Source organism: Festucalex cinctus, chromosome 15 (assembly GCF_051991245.1).
Source record: "Festucalex cinctus isolate MCC-2025b chromosome 15, RoL_Fcin_1.0, whole genome shotgun sequence".
Lineage (NCBI taxonomy): Eukaryota > Metazoa > Chordata > Actinopteri > Syngnathiformes > Syngnathidae > Festucalex > Festucalex cinctus.
The window spans coordinates 18,271,645-18,290,252 of record NC_135425.1 but is presented as its reverse complement, the minus strand read 5'-3'; the positions used below and the strand labels follow the sequence as shown (position 1 = coordinate 18,290,252).

General features: G+C 37.8%; 1 protein-coding gene across 2 annotated transcripts in view; it reads left to right on the top strand.

The window, feature by feature from the left end:
* Positions 1 to 18,608, top strand: part of LOC144002425 (leucine-rich repeat transmembrane neuronal protein 4-like) — a 41,364-nt gene that overhangs the window by 9,475 nt on the left and 13,281 nt on the right. Inside the window, exon 2 of one of the 2 annotated variants that reach the window (XR_013278736.1) lies at positions 4,064 to 5,753. Coding sequence is in view for 1 of the 2 variants with exons in the window: in XM_077497638.1 (XP_077353764.1) it covers positions 4,064 to 5,688 (1,625 nt within the window). In the remaining variant the exon portion in view is untranslated. The remainder of the gene's footprint in view (positions 1 to 4,063; positions 5,754 to 18,608) is intronic. The other variant, XM_077497638.1, reaches the window with a different exon arrangement.

The window sequence follows — 18,608 nt, the reverse complement described above, 5'->3', positions numbered from 1 at the left end:
TACTAAAGTGCCCATCTCAGATTCTGCTTGCCTAAGCTCAGTCACACATCATACACTATCAAACTAGCAGCTTCGCTGACTGGCAAAGAGGTCAAGTGAAGCTGAACTTTCTAATCATTCTTTTTTTTTTTTTTTTTTTTGATTCACACAAAAGTATTAATTTAACAGATTAAGTTGCTGTAGTGTAAAACAACGCTGTGTTGATTTTTCCAGTCCTTTAGTGAGTTAGTTTACATTATGGACTCTATATTCGTGCTCAGCGCAAGCCTATCATAGTGTTAATTTTGTCAATAAAAACTAAACAAAAATTTTGTCAACACACATTGTTCACTGGACTAAAACTAGACCAGACTGGATTAAAATCCTCATTAATAAACAATAACAGGGACATTTTCATCATGTCATTTCAAAATGTACTTCATTTAATAAAAAACTGGACTAAAATATATGGACATTTTAGTTCATGATCAAAAATGAGATGCAATTATATGATTTTGTAAAATCTTATCTCTGCTAATCTGTCACTGTGACACTGTCACTACACTCCCTTTCAAATCTGCAGTTAGTGAGTGCGACATGAACAAACATGGGACATACAGGAGGTAGATTTGCGGTGAACGGTTAAACAAAATAATTAAATTATAGTTATAATGTAACGTTAATTTCAACGGCTATGACGTTCCAACAATAATGGTAATTGTTATCCAACCGCTAACTTAAAGCTGGTAATTTACTAGCTCTTAACATGGAGCTATAGTAGCCACTTGTTGATATACTGTAATTGTGTGTCAAGTTGTTTTTCCATCAAAAAGATGAGAGAAATGTTGATGTGAGATAGTTTTAGATCTGAAATGTTCAACATTATACATGGGGTAAAAGGATTGTCCTGAATAAAACTACACTAAAACGTTGACAGTTTTTGTTGACTAAAACTAAACGAATAAAATTGTTTTCTTTGACTAAAATAAAGACTAAAATGCTAGATTTATTATTGACAAAAAATGGACTAAATAAAAACAGGATGAGTTTGACTACGGTATGTTATAAACTAACTAATTACACTACCTGCGCCAATATTTAGATGTGGTTCTTGCAGGCTTAAAGTTTAATCTTCTTTCAGCCAGCAAATTGTCAGGTAAACCGGGGGTCATGTCAAAATGAATGTCTTTAAAAAGCCAGAGCACCCAGCATGGCACGGAGACGTCTGCCAAATTCCCAAACACCTTAAATGAGGCTTGCACTGGCACGGCTCTACCGCACTCTATTATCATAATTTTTTGATACTGCACAACTCTTAGGCTATAGCTTTATTTTTTTAATGAGCTTTTTCACTGCAGTCATTGAACAATAAAATATGGTAACTACTAAAACAGCAGCAGTGACATTTATTAGGCGTTCGTTCCATTTTGGTTTTGCTGAAACTTGATTTCATGAAAATGCAGCCTTTATGCATTCCTTACCGCTTACCAGCTCAGTCAAATAAAAACGCAAAGGGGTAATGGCTGTTTGCATAATGGTGGGGGTTGATTGTGCTATTGTGCCCGTTTCTAATCCCAAAATGCCTTTGCAATGAAACTCAAACTATAATATAATGTTCATAAGATGCTGCATAGTTGAACATTTAGTAATATAATAGTTGGTTTTCTGACTCTCTTTTCATTTGTTTGAAGTGCTTCAGAATTTGACCTGCACACTGTTGGCCAACCCACTCAGGCACTCTGGCTAATAGCCTTTGCATCGGTGCTTAGAGCGCTGTGCATTCAGATGAAATATCAAGTTGTCGCAATGCCAAGCAACACGACAGATGACTTTTTGGGGACTGGCACAACCTTCTATACCCTAAGGCTAGAAAATAGTCTAATTTTTCGGGGATTAAAAAAAAACTTGCCATCAGTACATAACCTTAGGTGACATATGAAAAGATGTTTTGTGACAGCTTCTGTTGCAATGGTAACACGACTGACAAGTTGACCAATCTACGAGTTATGAGCCGTTGGATAATAGATTTTTGGCTAAATAAAACTAACAAAAAAAAAAAAAAAAAAAGTACAAAATGGATAAAGGGAAGTCTGAAATTGCATCTTTCAAACACAAAGGTTACCAATTAAAAAATAATAATAATAATAATAATAATCGCAAACTATCATGGTTGTTTTTAATGCATTATTTGTCAAGATTTTCAAGAGGTATTTTGTATAGAAAACTGTAGGAGCCGCTGGCTACAATTGGTCAAGCTTTGCTAAGAAGAAGAAGGAAAAAAAAGTGAGCTAAGATGTTCATGTTGCGGGTTAGATTTAATCTCTTGGGTTGTCAGCAAAACTAGTTTTTTTTTTTAGTTTTTATAGCTTTTTTTTTTTTTTTCCCTGTCTTCATGAGCAGAGATAAGGCTTTTTGAAGGAGTATTTTACACAATGTTGCCTTTAAAATAGACACTACCCATCAGAGTCACTCAAAGTATGAGGTTATAAGCTTTTCTCATACTTGTGTCCTGAAAATAAAGAATAAGACCACTGCACCGAATTGTGGGTTAATCAAGCGATAGAGAGAGTCAAATTAAGTCACACACAGGGACCTGATATACACTTGAGTCTTAATCTTGTGTCTATACGGGGATCTATACTGAATCAATGTGCGCTAATTACACATGCTGTCAAGCAGCAACATCAATGAAAAAAAAAAAAAAAAAATGTCTGAATGCCAAAGATCTCATGCACATCATACAGCCTAAGGTTTTAGGGCATCGAAAACTGTTCGCCCCCTCTTTGGGCTTACGAAGACCTTTCTTCTAACTGCTCCAATGAGAATATCATTTTAAGAAAACTAATGAATGGGTCCGGTGCATTGAACACTTAGCCACTTCACAGAGCAGCTAATGGATAAGATGGAAGCTGCAGTGCATTTATGGCTTGGAGGAGTCGAGATTTATTAATAGAACACATTTTCACATGGCACGTTGTCCCTACTCTCATTTACTCGCCATCAATTCACATCATTTAACATTCTCTATCACTGTTCTTAAATATAGTCTGCATTTGTGTCTACAGTCTGCAATGTGTGCTTCTCAAAAAAAAAAAGAGAAAAGAACCAGATTTGGTTAGGCCATGCCACAATTTAATCCACCCAGAGAATATGTGGTAATTCTACCGTAAATAACCACTGCATAATGCGTGGTCCCCTAATTTGTAATGAGGAGGATAACATCTCTGTCATTGCCATCGTAAAGTCCCCGCATCATCTATTTTAATGGTCTTTAAACGGGCAGTAGTACAGTATAGCCCGAGTTATTGGGGTCAGCGATACATTTCTTGTTTTGTGCTGTGTGCATTGTTTGAACTTTGTTGAAGGAATACAACATGAAATTCTAAAGTATTTTCATGTGTCAGAAAATAATTTGAAACAATAGGTCAAAAAAAAGATATGAATGAATGATTGGATCTTTATAGTCAGTGCACGTGTACAAAGCACAGAGCAATAAACCTGAAAAATAATGACCAACAGAGGGAGACAGGACGGAAAGACCTGATGTTCATCGCTTTTGAGCACCCGAGATCTTAGATAAGAAAGGAAGACGCTTAGGGAGAGGGAGCGGGGGAAAAAAAAAAAAAAGACAAACTTGAGCCAGGCTCCTTAAGGGGTCCATAGTGAGTCACTGAACCCCACCGGTTGCCTCTGCACATTCAGCAGCAGATACAAGGAAAACAGCAGAGGGCCTAGAGTTCAGCCCTGTGGAACACCATACGTTCCAATATGTGACTTCATATGGCACATATTTGACCAATTATTTCTTTTTTTTTCCCCAAAAGGCATTACTATAATAAAGAAATCACACAACATACCATTAATATGAGCTCACCAAATTCCCTGCAGCACAGATAGGCCAAGCAATGTAATGATTGTGTGTTATCACCTCCGCTAAACTCCTGATACCGACTCACCGAACTCCTTGAATTTGATAGAACCCAGGTTAAGAACAACTGATCTAATGGGTCACCTTAATGGGTCATTCATATATGTGACTTAAATGACATTCCAGTCAATGATTATTTTTTTTCTTCACTTCTAGGTTCCATGCTGAATGATGGACGAGTGACACACCTCCTCTTTCCGCTCCTCCTCCTTTTGAGAGTTCCCTTATTATTCAGCTTCGGTGAGCGGACGTGCCCAAATAGCTGTCGATGTGAGGGAAAAACTGTCAATTGTGATTCGTCTGGCTTCTTGGATGTCCCTGAAAACATTTCAGTCGGGTGCCAAGGCCTCTCCATGCGCTACAATGAACTGCACACAATGCTACCATATCAGTTCGCTCACCTGGGTCAGCTTCTCTGGATATATTTGGATCACAATCAGATTTCAGCGGTCGACAGTCGGGCATTCCAGGGAGTCCGTCGACTTAAAGAGCTTATAATGAGCTCGAACAAGATCACTTCTCTGCACAATTCAACTTTCCATGGAATTCCCAATCTTCGTAGTTTAGACCTGTCATACAACAAGTTGGAAATCCTGCAGCCGGGACAATTCCATGGTTTGCGAAAGTTGCAAAATCTACACCTCCGATCCAACGGTCTCTCGAACATTCCCATACGAGCGTTCCTCGAGTGTCGAAGTTTGGAGTTTCTGGATTTGGGCTACAATCGAATCAAGGCTCTCACCCGCACAACCTTTTTAGGGTTACAGAAACTGATGGAGTTGCATCTTGAACACAACCAGTTCACCCGGATAAACTTTTTCCTCTTTCCTCGACTTGCCAATCTGAGATCACTCTATCTGCAGTGGAACCGCATCAAGGTCGTCAATCAGGGACTTCCCTGGACATGGTACACCCTGCAGAAACTTGACCTGTCTGGAAATGAAATACAGACCCTGGATCCAGCCGTGTTCCACTGCTTGCCCAACCTTCAAGTTCTCAACCTGGAATCCAACAAACTGTCCAACGTATCACAGGAGGCGGTGACGGCGTGGATCTCACTGACTTCGATCAGCCTTGCTGGCAACATATGGGATTGCGCCACTGGCATATGTCCACTCGTGGCTTGGTTGAGAAATTTCCGTGGCACCAAAGACACCACGATGATATGCAGCAGCCCAAAGTATCTCCAAGGAGAAAAGATTATGGAAGCCACAAGGAACCATGGCATTTGTGAGGAAACTGATTACGTTCTGACTGAGACGCCCTCACCAATGTCAGAGCTTTTTTCCGAAGCCACCAATGAGCCAACATTTGCACCCACAAGTGGCTCTCCAGTCATGCCACCAACCTTTGGTCCACACCCACCTTTTAGACCTCAACCTCTTCCTCGTCCTACATTCCCAGGGCATATGAGCAAAGATCCGAGAGACTCGGTGGCACGTAGTCGGCCGACTCACATATTACCCCCAGAGATGGAACATATGACTCTACATAAAGTCGTAGTGGGCAGTGTGGCGCTCTTCTTCAGCATGTCTCTAATTTTGACCATCATCTACGTATTGTGGCGGCGCTACCCGGGTGCCACCAGATTGCTCCACCAGCGATCCATGGTGGGGAGAAAGTGTCGCAAAAAGAGTCCCGAGCCGGAGCAGGACCTAAGCACCCAGCTGCAAGAGTATTACATGAGCTACAACCCTGCTGCCACTCCGGAGGCATTGGACGTGCTTGGCAACGGCACTGGCTCCTGCACTTGCACAATGTCTAGCTCCAGGGAATGTGAGGTATGATCCATCGCATCAGCCTAAAACTAGAAATCAAATTCAAAAAACAAAGGCTCATCAGAAAGGTAAATATTTGAGCAAGTATGCCCTCTAAAAACACTAATTAATTAACCTTGACTCACGTTTTGATTTGCAACATTGCTTAATACCTCCAATTATTCAGGAGTTAACCTTAAGCTCATTATTCTAAATTTGTTATGAAATGAACTACTGTAATTCAGGGTTTGATATATTATGTGAGCCTCAGGAATTAAAAAATACATCATTATTTTTTAATCCATTGAGCTCACATAAATTTAATAGTATTGGATTTATGATTATATTAAGGAAACCATGAATAATTGGACACTAACACTAGTAGAAATTATTCTGCACCAGTGTTGCATGACTCACAATTTTAACCAATAAGGCTGTTTTTAGAACAAGTTTGCTGCTTTTTGTAACGTTGAGTTTGAAGAAATTGTCATACTACATGAGAGCATATGAAGAAAAAAAAACAAAAAACTTTGTAAACATGTCAAGCTTACATAACACCAGAGACTAACATCACATGCTTTATTGAAACGGCTTTTTGACTAGTAATAGTTGCTGGGAAAAAAAGTTACATTCTCCGCAGGAATAAGCAAATAGATTGAATTAGCTGTCACACTACATGTGTTGATACTGACACATGCAATTCCTTCTGATTAAACAAGCAATCTAACTTTTGGGTGAAGGTGGACTTTTCATTTGTGGGGGGCTCTCTCTGAGAATAGAGCAATTTTAAGGTTCCCACTTTGAAGTATTTGGTGAAACAACGATAAGTCTTATGGTCAATATGGTCACAAGATTAAAGCGGCAAGAATTGGTTTTGTTGAAGTTATTCCACCTGGGTACAATAAATCTAGGCTATCCATGGGCTTAAAGATGGAGTTTTCTCAAGATGATGTGTAAGTGAAATTACTTACAAGGACAAATAGTCTGACAATTGCCTGAAGGAAGTGTTTAATGTTTAATGATTGAAAGGCTATTTGCACACTGCCTGAGTTACATGAAAGTGGTACCTTGCTCTCCAACGAAGTTGGACTTGGCTTCCATTTATGGCTTTGTGCATCAGGTATAAAGAATTGTGTTTTGGGTGAAAGATTTTAATCAGCATTATTTTATCTTTTTTTTTTTTTTTTCCCCCAACAAGACAACAGAACTCAAGTTTTACGTTCTTTTTTTGACTGGCTTATAAATGCTCTCCATTAACAGATAACCCCTGTTCTTTTTGTCTATCGTTTTTAATTGCCGGTGGGAGGCAGATGCTCTACTCAAATAAAATCCTACTTTAAATTGATGCAGTTGGTAGCTTCGTGAGTGAGTGAGTGAGTGAGTGAGTGAGTGAGGGAGACAGAGGGACAGAGAGAGAAAGAGAGAGGGAAACCCCTCAATTCATGGTTTTTAATGGGATAGTATTTATAGATGCCCTAAAGTTGAGCCCTGTGGGACACCACACAGGAAATTATGTCGTGATCTGCCGTTAGATATCAATGTGATGCTTTGCTCACTTATTGAGCTTTGTGGACGCATGTCATTAATTTTGTTACACATTCTTTAAAAATGAGAACAACAAACATTTCCTAATAATATCTTTTTTGTTTTTGTATGATGCCACTGAAACATTCATATTCTCACTTGAACATCAAAGATACAAATACAATTATAAATGTGTATGATTATAATATCCTGGTGTTGGGAATTTTCATGAAATACTTCCAATACTAATTTAAAAAAATAAAAAAATAAAAAAATAAATACCGTTCCAACTTTGCTTTTTTTTAAACAATTGCAATTGAAAGGCAACAGAAATGTGCCCAAGCTTTGATCAGACAAAGACAAAATGCCGTTTCCAGAGAAGTAGATGAAGAAACTTTTGAGATGATGTAACAGCACGAGACAACACAAACGAGAGTTTAAAATAATTCAACACAAGGTTGCTAACATTGTGGCTTTGACTTGTCAGAAATGGAAAAGAACACATTTATCTCTCTGGTCGTTTCATTAAGCATTCCTTGTGTTTGTGATATCTGAGTGTAGCCTCTTCCCCTTTGAGGAGGGAACGATGCCACACAGCCAGCCGCAGTGCTCGCTTGGCATGTTTTCTGGCTAATTTCCCCTCCAGACCCGTTCCACTTGACAGGCATCACTCCACAAGCCATTAAGAAGAACACTTTCATTTTCCGCTCCCTGTCCCCTGTACGGCGTCAGTCTTAAGGAAAGATTAGGAGCCGAGTCGGAAGCAGCCTTGCAACCGCTGTAAGCTATACTTACTTTGAAGTTGGTAATTTCATCACATAATTTTCCTATAATTTTCCATCCCACTTAGAAACCTCTTTGTGCCAGAGTTCAAGAAAAAATGCGAGCGAATAGATGAACCGATATCCATCAAGTCATCCATTTTTTGTGACATATGTGGTTCAGAATCACATCCATGTCAACTAAAAATGTGATTGCGGTACTTTTCTTGTTCGCAAAGCTCACAGCAAATAGCAACTGCAAACAGATGCATGCACATGGCGAGAGCAGCTGTTTGGGCGACAAAGCATGTATACCCCTTGTTGAGAAGGATTCCCACTTACTCATCGCAACAACCTCTTTATATAACCGAGGGGCAATTTCATGCCCTCTTCTCTCAATTTGCTAGGTCATTCTCAAAATAAGTCCCTGCAGAGAATGAGCTGGATGACGATGCATGCAGTGGTATGTTGTAATCGTTGCTTTTCACCCAAGGCTGCCCTATAACACATGCACAAGTACTGTCACACTCGAAACAAACCCTGATGAGTGTATTATTGGCAGCATCTGACGTTGTGTCTGTATAATGCGGAGCTTTCACAACAGAAAGATCAGCTGCCTTTGAAAGTGTTTGTGGGGAAAGTGGGGAAGCAGCTCAGTGGCACAATAGAGCCACCCCCACTATTGGCCCAAATTGAATGTGATAATCCTCTACCTACCTCCATGTTCCTCTTGCCTCCGGCTGGGGTAGAATTGTGTTCTTCATCTTGAGATCAAAGCATCAACCCACCCACCTTCATGCAAAAATTTTGACGTGGTATAAAATGATGCTGCCAACACGGTTACACAGACCCAACGTGCCAGGCTGCTAATGAATTAATTTGCAGTAGTAAGCTGGTTATCAGAGGAGCTGTGAGACAGATAAAAAAAAAAGAAAAAAAAAGACTGGTGGTGTTGGTCCACATGAAAAAGATTGGCTGTATTTGAAATCGTAGTTAGGGTGCATTAAATAGGCACATCCCCAATCACAGGCATATAATTAGCTATCCTGACCTCATATCATTTACCCTCCTATGACCTCATATGGCTTTTTGCTGTGGTTGTGGTACAAAATCAAATTAAACAAACTCAAAAATGTATTGAGATTATTTTTCTTCCCAACAAAAGGACAATTATTGTGTACATTTACAATTTTAATATTAATACGGTTAGAACTGCTCCCTTTTCTTACTGTACGTTGGCAGTGAACTTTAACGCACTCACATAAGTTGCAGTTTGTGCCAAGAGTAAACAATTTGTCAAGATGCTTCAGGCTGTTTAATTAATACCACTCCAACTTCCAAGTTCATCTTGACACAAAACAAAAAGAATTTTGTTTTGGCTGAGACTGAACAAACTTGTTCTTTTCATTTTTAGTTTGTTGTTGTTGAAACTCTTTCTGCCGCCTATCATACTCTGAGTACAAAAAATGTGAATGAACATCGAAGTTTGCATCGCGTCGCTAGCTACGGCTAATACGATTACCTGGAGTCTTAAAAACATTACACCAGCAGCATCAGGAGCATGAAGGCGAGAAAAGGGAATATGTTACTTGTTACTGGTTCTCAATATTATTTTGAAAGTTCTTTGGGAAAGTTAAGCAGCAAAACCCATCCATTTTTATCCATCTCATGAGGCGGCCATTATTTTAATGTTTTGAAACATTTTATTAAAAATATAATTATAGCCCGATAGCTAACAAATTCCATTTTTTTTTTTTTTTTACAGCAGTAAAGTGTATGAAAAACATTTTTTATATAATATTTAACGTACAACATGAATCCGATAAGAAAAGAAAATAAAAAATGGGGGGGTGCAAAACAAAACTGACATTCAGTGAGCTCAGATTCTTTTTATAATTCTGTATGGACATTATCAAATGGCACGTCTTGCTCGTTACAAATTTTAGAGACTTGAAATAATTGTCGATTTCAATCGTTAAATAATTTGAATAATGGTTTCTAATTTAGACATTTACATTTAGGGATATAAAATTTTCCCAACAAAACATACAAATAAACCAAGTTAAGTTGACAATTTTTTGTTCTTAGATTAAAAAAAAAAAGTGTTTTGATTAATGTTTTTGATTATCAAATAAAATAACTTTCAATATCCTTCCAAAAAGCAGCACTAATGGGACAATCAAAAAAAAAAAAAAAAAAAAAAAAAAAAAAAAAAAAAAAAAAAAAAAGTGTTACACTTTATGATACACGTTAGTTGGGTAAATATTGTGTAATATTTTTAAATGTAGTTCTCAAATATATTTGTAATGAAGAAAAAGGAACAAGCCACACTTTACTCCAACTAATATTCCTAAATTGAGTATTTAAAAAAAATAAAATAAAAACGGCTCCACTGTTTTCTGAAGCTGAGCTGTGATTCGTTGTGACCAAAATGACATCACAGTTGCACAGGACTCAGGCAGCGACCAGTCATGAGCCATGGCTCAGCTGCTTCCTGCAAATGAGCTGTGATTGGTCAATTCGTAGCAACTGCGATGTGATTTTCAGTCGAAAGCAAGTGGCAAAACACAATATTAATCAGATGCTGTGCTCACCTGTGACCCTAATGAGGACAAGTGCTATAGAAAATGGATGGTTGGATCTAAATGAAAGTGTAGCAATACTCCTGCAGGGCCAAAGTTTGCTCACAATCTTGTTTTGCTATTTCAAATCTTCCTTTGTTGGACCTTGCATTTCACATTTGGTTTATAGCTGTTTTACTCTGAGAGAAGAAGGCCAACTGATTTCAAACAAGGACAGAATAAAGTGGCCGCATGAAATCAACAGTCAGAAGGAAAAGATATCAGCACCATGTGGTTGTGGGTACTATTTACAGAATGCCTTTCAAGGTTGGAGGATAGGACCTAAAAAGCTGTCACAAATTACTCATATGTCAGTAGATCCAGCCTTACTATTGCTCAGAAATAAATGAGATTAAGGTAAATTTACTGCTATTCCTGCAGCTAAAATGATGGCCATGTCCTATTTTAGAGCCCTTATACTCATATGTGATGTTTAAAAGGGAGTTGAGGCATTGTGGCTTTTTTTTTTTTTGGTCACATTTTCCCCTAATTGGTATCATGTAGACTAAATTGTAGCATTACACTACCCTAGCTGGTGAGTGATGCTGTTTAAAAGTTGAACTTTAAGGGTGTGTTGGTATTTTCCTCCAGCTAAATGCCTTTTTTTTCCCCCGCCTGTTATTCATCCAAGGTTTAGCATGACACTTTCATTAGAATCTGACTTGTGCTGCTGTTTCCTTGGGCAAGTGTCAAGTGCCATTTCTAGTGGAAAAAGGCCTCCTGCAGCTATTGGGCTTTTTGTCAAAATGATGTTTTATTAACTCAATAAGGCATATAGTTAAACTTGACCACTTTGAACGTACATAATTGTTTCCTTTACTGTAAAGACAAGATCGGCAACCAAAGCATGAGAAAGACTTGTTTAAATAATTGACTAACAATTAATGAAGCAATACATTAAACTGTCAAAACAAAAGGCTCGTTACTTGTGAATGTATTCTGGGCCAGAAAACTGCAGATTGTAACCTAGCTATCAAACTCAAGGCCCGGGGGAGGGGGGGGGTGGGGGGGGGGGGTGTAGTGGTCACATGCGGCCCGCCACATCATTTTATGTGGCCCATTAAAGAAAATCATTCGCATAGACTTCATTGTACGCTGCACAGATGACAGCCGGCGCCAGATGCCGTAAAGCATCTCCTGTGAAACATACACTTGATGAGGCTTGGTTAGCATAGCTGATGTGACTTTGCCAAAATGCTCCAGTGATATCTCATCTTGTCCAAAGCACATTCGCCCACAAGCTTTGTGGCTTTTTAAATGTGCTCTTCAGCTAAGATTAAATGCACTGATTTGTTTTAATAATGCTGAATGATTCTGTACATAATCATTCATTTGGGCTAACATTTTGACCTTTCTTCAAACTAAGTTGATGGATCAGAGTGGGACAGCATTCTGGTCAATTTGATTGATTACTCAAAGCAACCTTTTTGTGAAAAGGTCAGCATGTTTTCAGATTCGAGGGTGAGGAAAACCGAATACTTTAGTATTTGCAGCCCGCCTGCTCGCGCTGCTTTTCGCATCATCAGCATACTTGGTCTTCTCATGGCATTTACATGTCATTCATAAAGCTCTGGGGGAATCTGATGACAAATGTTTTGATTATACAGTATCAGTGAATTACCATACGCTTCAAACTTGGACTGCACCAGTCATGAATCAGGTAGAATCCAAAATATTCAACTAAATAGTGAGACTGAAGTGCTGAATAATTTAAAGAGAAGAATTTGCAAGAGGAAATGTTTCATATCAATTAGGGATTAAAATGATGGAAATTGAACATTGAGTAGTCTGTACATTTTGGATTAGACTGTCACACACGGCGACTCTGACTATTAATAGGAAATGAGTCTGTGCACAAGCTCCGGCTACTGCATGTGAATGTTGCAAAATACTAATGAACCCAATGGAAAATCATTTTCATGAGGGTCTCATTGCAAACATTGTGCGTTCATTGTATGTCATCTTGGTCTGTTTGAGCCAGAAACAGGATCAGATTAATAAAATTAAGGTTAAGAATAATAATGTGGCAGGACTGTATGGCTTTTAAGTGAAATTTTTGGATGAACCTAAAATAGACCAAATGTTTGAATGCACATAACCAATTTGTTAATTTTTCAGTCATTTTTTTGGTAGATTTTTTTTAGTTTTTTTGCTCCAACAAATGCTGAATGACAAAATGACTTCCAGTCACGGAAATTAGCTGGCAACCATTTCAGGGTGTAATCTTCCACTCAATGCATTGCTAATGCATTAAATAATTCCAGAGTCCAAACTGTCAACCATAAGAATAACCTTTATTTACTGTTTAAAAAAAAAAAAAAAAAAATCTTACAAGTAATATTTTAACTAGGGATGTCCCAATCACTTTTTTTTTTTTTTTTTTTTTTTGGACCCTAGTCATAGTCATTTTGAGAATCTGTCGATACCTCTGCAGATACATAAATCAAATTTTATTTTATTTTTTTTAAACTCTAATTTAAAAACGATTCTGATCAGCTTACAATGATGCAATCAGGCCCAATTTCATGTGATCATCCCTAATTTTAACATTATTTTAATGTCGACATGAAGTATAGTATCAGTAGAGGTTAGTCATATTAATTAAAGATTGCGTAAAAAAAATAAAATAAATAAATATTGCACCTGATGTAATTTTTTCCCCATCACAAGAAAATCAACCACAAATGTATTTTTAAAAACTGCTCAGTAGTTTTTCTCCACTATTCACAGGGGATAAGCACCGGAGTTTATAATTGCCTATTATGGAAAGCATTACTTGTTCTAATGCCACAATATGGCACTAAGGTTTTGCCCTCAATACATGGGTTTTCCAGCAAATAACGGGAAAAAAAAAATAAATCCAAATAACAAATAGCGTGGGTTCAATGAAAAAAGCCTTAGTTTCCTATCACACCAGTGGAATAGAACAAAAAATAGGGGGAAAAAAACATACCTATAAGCATGCTGAACATCATTTAACAGATGCACTTTTGCTGAGTCATCCACATGGCTACGGGCAATCATCGCTCATGACACTGAAGCACTGTTTTGACACTGCCGTCATCCTCACGTAAATGTGAGTCCACTTATATCATAGCGGGAGTGAGTCATGATCTCAACACGAACATGGACGGTTATAGAGTCACACAGATTTGAATTTAGTTACTTGAAGTCCGGCAACATGGTGGATTAGCGGTTAGCATTCAAATCAGTTCGTTGAACATCATCTCTGAAAAGTTTGCCTGTTCACCCCCGCGCTAAATTGAAGTATCAAAACTGTCAGTAGATATGAGTGTGAATGGTTGTCTATATGTGCTCAGCTTTGTTTGAAATTGCCAGAGCAACTTCTCCAGTGCTGTACGCTTGACTTGCAGTTGGAAATGAATTCCTAAAAGCAAAAGCAACCAGATGAGCTGTCAGTAAACACAAATTGTCTGGTTGAAATCCCACAGTGGTGAGTGAGTGCGTGACTTGTACGGTTAGTAAGATGTGGAAGATTTTGAACGTCCCCGAAAATGAGACTTCTGTTACCATATGTTTAACCATTTGGAACACGGAGTTGTTGATAAAAAGTCACTGACCGTGTTAGCGGTTCACTGGCGTGATTTACATTTCAGTCCCCACTCAGTGAATGTGCGAATGTGACTATGAAAGGTTGTCTGCCTGGATGTGTGCTCTGTAGTTGAGTGGTGACCAGAGTGCAATTTGCCTTTCGCCCAAAGCCAGTTAGGAAAAGCTCAAGGTCCCCACCATCCTGAGCAAGTTGCAGTACAGAAAATGGAATGATGGATGGCCAGTGTTGATGAGAACATACATACAGTCTTATTTGTATCCGTATCATGTGACACTGTACCTGCATCAAACTGTTCTTATAAAGATACTGTCGTAATAACTGTTCATATCTCTCCATAAAATCTATTTCAATTGCCAGTGCGAGGTTACCTCTAGCAAAGCGCTTCTGCTTCACCCTTTATCATTTCCGCACGTCAGAGGATTGGTTTGCTCGGCATATTTATGTTTTCATAATGCCTGGACTTTTGCAACAGCTGCCAGCATTTAACGTCAGGCACCTTTAAAATAAATGGAGGTGGTGTCATTTCAACCGAGATCGTATTTACGTTTTATTCGCAAGTACACAAATCCATGGGCAGGCGTGGAGCTGCCGCTTGTGTTCACATCTGCTGGCAGGTCTATAATAAGCATCCACACCGAAGTACCGTTGAGTTTACACATTGTTCTGACAATCATTTGTGGAGGCTATTCCATGAATATGACCCAACAGGGAGAGGAGTTGAAAGTCAAAAACACACCACATTGTATGTATTATATATGACTGTGATGTATCACTTAGTCTGTATGAAATATACAAAATAGGGATGTCAAATAGTGTGTTAATTTAAAGTTCCTTTCACGCCACAATTTTTTTTAACGCATGATTAATGACCGCCCCCTTCGGCTAGGGTCAAATTCTATTTTACAATTTTAAAAATGTGCAGAATTTCACAAGTTACTTCATGTTAAAGATTAGATAGCTCTGTATATGTATAAATATGAAAATAAAAATGCACTGAGCTGTCACTAGCGTATCACAAATGCAATTATGCCATCTCGTGGCAGAAAAATTATCTAAACAAATCAATATCACACTCAATTTTAACTTATTTTTATGAATTATCATGACATTACTGCCTCAGTGACTTAAAGATGCAGCTATATTTCTTTTAGTTTAACATTTTTTCCACTTTCATGTTAACAAGAGTATGAAAACTTGGAAAAAACATTTTATTGTACATTTAGAACAGATATAAAATCGTGATTATCGTGACTATTGATATCATGCAATTAATTAAGATTACAAATTTTAATTCCCTGACACCGCTAATACAAAATACAGGTATTAGAATTAAAGAAAAATTGTCATCTGATTGATCTGGTGGACTGTACCAAATGCAGTCCTTGTGTCTGTCATGTAAAAGGCTTTTGAATTCAATTCAAATTTGTATTTCATTCTTTTAAAAAAGAAATGAAAGGGGACAGAAAGAAGTGAAACTTATATCTGCCCCTGATCATCATCATCCTCATCACCATCATCATCATAATAATAATAATCAACACAAAATAAATGACAGTAAGCAGTCAAGAAGAAGCAATATCTTAAAAGGAATCTCAACCCACATTTATGCACATACTGGTGTTGTATAATCCAAAAACAGCAGTGTAGGAGAAGCAACAGAATCTGGCCATCGCAGAGGTCAAAGTGCATTCACTGCATTGATATGGAAGCGATGGGAAAAGCTCTCATGTTGTCGTTATAGTGATATCGTGTGTGCATGGAGCGCGAGAGACAAACATTTGCATTAGCTTGTATATGAAGGGAGGTTATCTGACCCGTATCTCTGTAGAGATCCTGTTAATATCCTGTGAATTTGATGAAGGGACAGTATTTTGTATTCTTGTCATAACAGTAATGGATATGAGTGCTGATAACCAATGAACCATTATGTTGGAATTATGTTCACTAAAAAAAACAAACCAAGCGTTTGTTTTCAACCCAATTAGTGCATAAAGTTGACATTTGTTCTGGTGTTTTTTTTTTTTTTTTTTTTTTTTTTTTTTTTTTTTTGTGGGACAGCAGAATTAGACCAACAAATATTCCGAGGGGAAATGTATTATTGGGTTGGAAACCAATTAATTTTGCTGCAGTTCGGGATAAAAGATGCTGAGATTTATTATCATTCCAAGATAAGGCATTTTACCAAGTATCTCAATAAATATCAAATATCTTGGGGTACTTTTGAACTTGAAATACACCCAAGAGCATTTACAGAATCTACTTATGACATTTTAAAATGTCTTTTAACACACTTTTTAAATAATTTAAACATGTCAAAATATACACTATATTAAGAGGGAACAAGATCAACGAGTTACACAAGAAAATTTGTACAATGTAACATTTTCTCACGACGATGATGATACACTACATTCTAGTTTCAACGCCGAATGCCATGTGTTGAAATTGATCAGTGCCCGCATGACCATATTCTGTAATACAACTGTGCACCAACATTTTTTGAACCGTTCTACATTGGTGAATTGTTACTAACGTGGCTATGGTACAGAGGCGTGGAACTGCCAACGTGGAGTTTTGACTGGGTTATGTCATTCGAACATACTGTAATGCCGTATTGTTTAAGTCAATTTTTTCAAACGCTGACCATGCGCCTTAAAATCCAGTGCGCCTTATATATGGATCAATATTGAACAGCTGTTTATTCATTTTGGGAGTGAATGGAGTTGTCAGAAAGCTGGTTTGTAATCTATTAATAAAGTTTGACTGACCTATCTGACCGTTTTGTTGACATAATGCGGTGTGCCTTATAGTGCGGAAAATACAGGATTTATAAAGTCCTTTAAACGTTTAGGTAAACTCATTTGAACGTATTGGTAAAGTTTTTCGAACAACTGGGAAAAGTCATTCAATCAATCTGTCAAACGTATTGTTATAGTCATTTGAACGTATTGGTAATACTTAGTCTAATGCCACGTTATTGACTTAAGTATGCACAATAGCGACATTACAGTGTGGCATTATGGGTTAGAGAAAAACCTTTCGACGAGTGCGGCCGCATTTTCGGTGACCACTTTATGACGTGAATCTTTGTAAAAATGCAGACTAAGAATGACCATCTGTATTGACCTGGATCGACAGGCGTAAATCTGCTACAGTCGGTGCTCAGTTTGTGTTTTTTTTTTTGTTTTTTTCCCCCCGGATTCAAGGTTATTTTTGCTACTTTGTAAAGCAAGTGCATCCATGTTAACACAAAGTATAGAAAACATTATGGTAAGTTGTCCTGGTCAGTAGAATATAAATCAACAATGTTAAATGGAGAACATAATTCACCTTTTAGTGTTTATTGATTATCAAAGCATTGTATTGTTTTTACATATGCAGTTTGCTTCCCTGTAGGAATGTTAACATATCTCGCTTGACCAAATCAGTTCAGAGTTTGTGCATAGGAAGAAAAAAAAAATCCTTAATGTGAGCTCAACCAGCATCCTGGAATGAATTGTGATTGACTTTAGAGGTTCCACTGTATTTCATCTTTGTTTTAACTCGTGAGAATAATTTAATATTGCATTGAGTCGTTTTATATGCTACCGCACAATATATTGTGACAGAGACTTAGTGAGGCTTGGCATAGCTGTAGCGCTTAATGCGCTCATCCATCACCTGGATAAATCACAACCACCATAAATCACGACGCCAAAGTGCAGATAAAACATGCACATATTCACCCCCGCTCTGTAAATAAGTGCACACACTACGACACCTCCCCACAGACGTGCTGGCTTTGCTCTTATCCAAAGCCCATCGGATATGATGTCCTCTGGGAGATCTTGGAGCTGTGTACACACAAAACATTGCTCACTGTTCATTTTTTTTTAAATTTGTGATATTCTGTGTAATACTACACTTGATAACTACTGTAGTCACCAAAATGGCATATAACATACGTGCACTAACATTTTCTGAGCCGTTCTACATTGGTGAATTGTTACTAACGTGGCTATGGTACGGAAGCGTGGAACTGCCAACGTGAAGTTTTGACTCGGTTATACTTAACTGTACATACAATATATGAATATGCACTTATGTCCACATCTACCTACGTAGTACGTATACGATAGTGTTTACGCAGTATTCAGTTATGTAGAGTTGCCAGTCCACTGCTGATATCTGGGTGTTTTATTTTTTATCTGTAGACTATTTATTGATACATGCACAAGTGGTGTCACAAAAACTGATGTGAATCGGAATTTTTATTTATTTTTTGCCACATTCAAGTACTGACATGTTCATGTCATTGAATCAAACCAAATCAAATTGTTCCACTTTAATATCAAACCATCCTTTAACTCATTTGCTCCCAATAACGTGTAAATACGTTTTTTTAATGTTCTAAGTGTCCCAAAGACGTATTTATACGTTTGTTTGTTTTTATGCTAGAGCATACAGAAGGCTTTGATGCAGCCT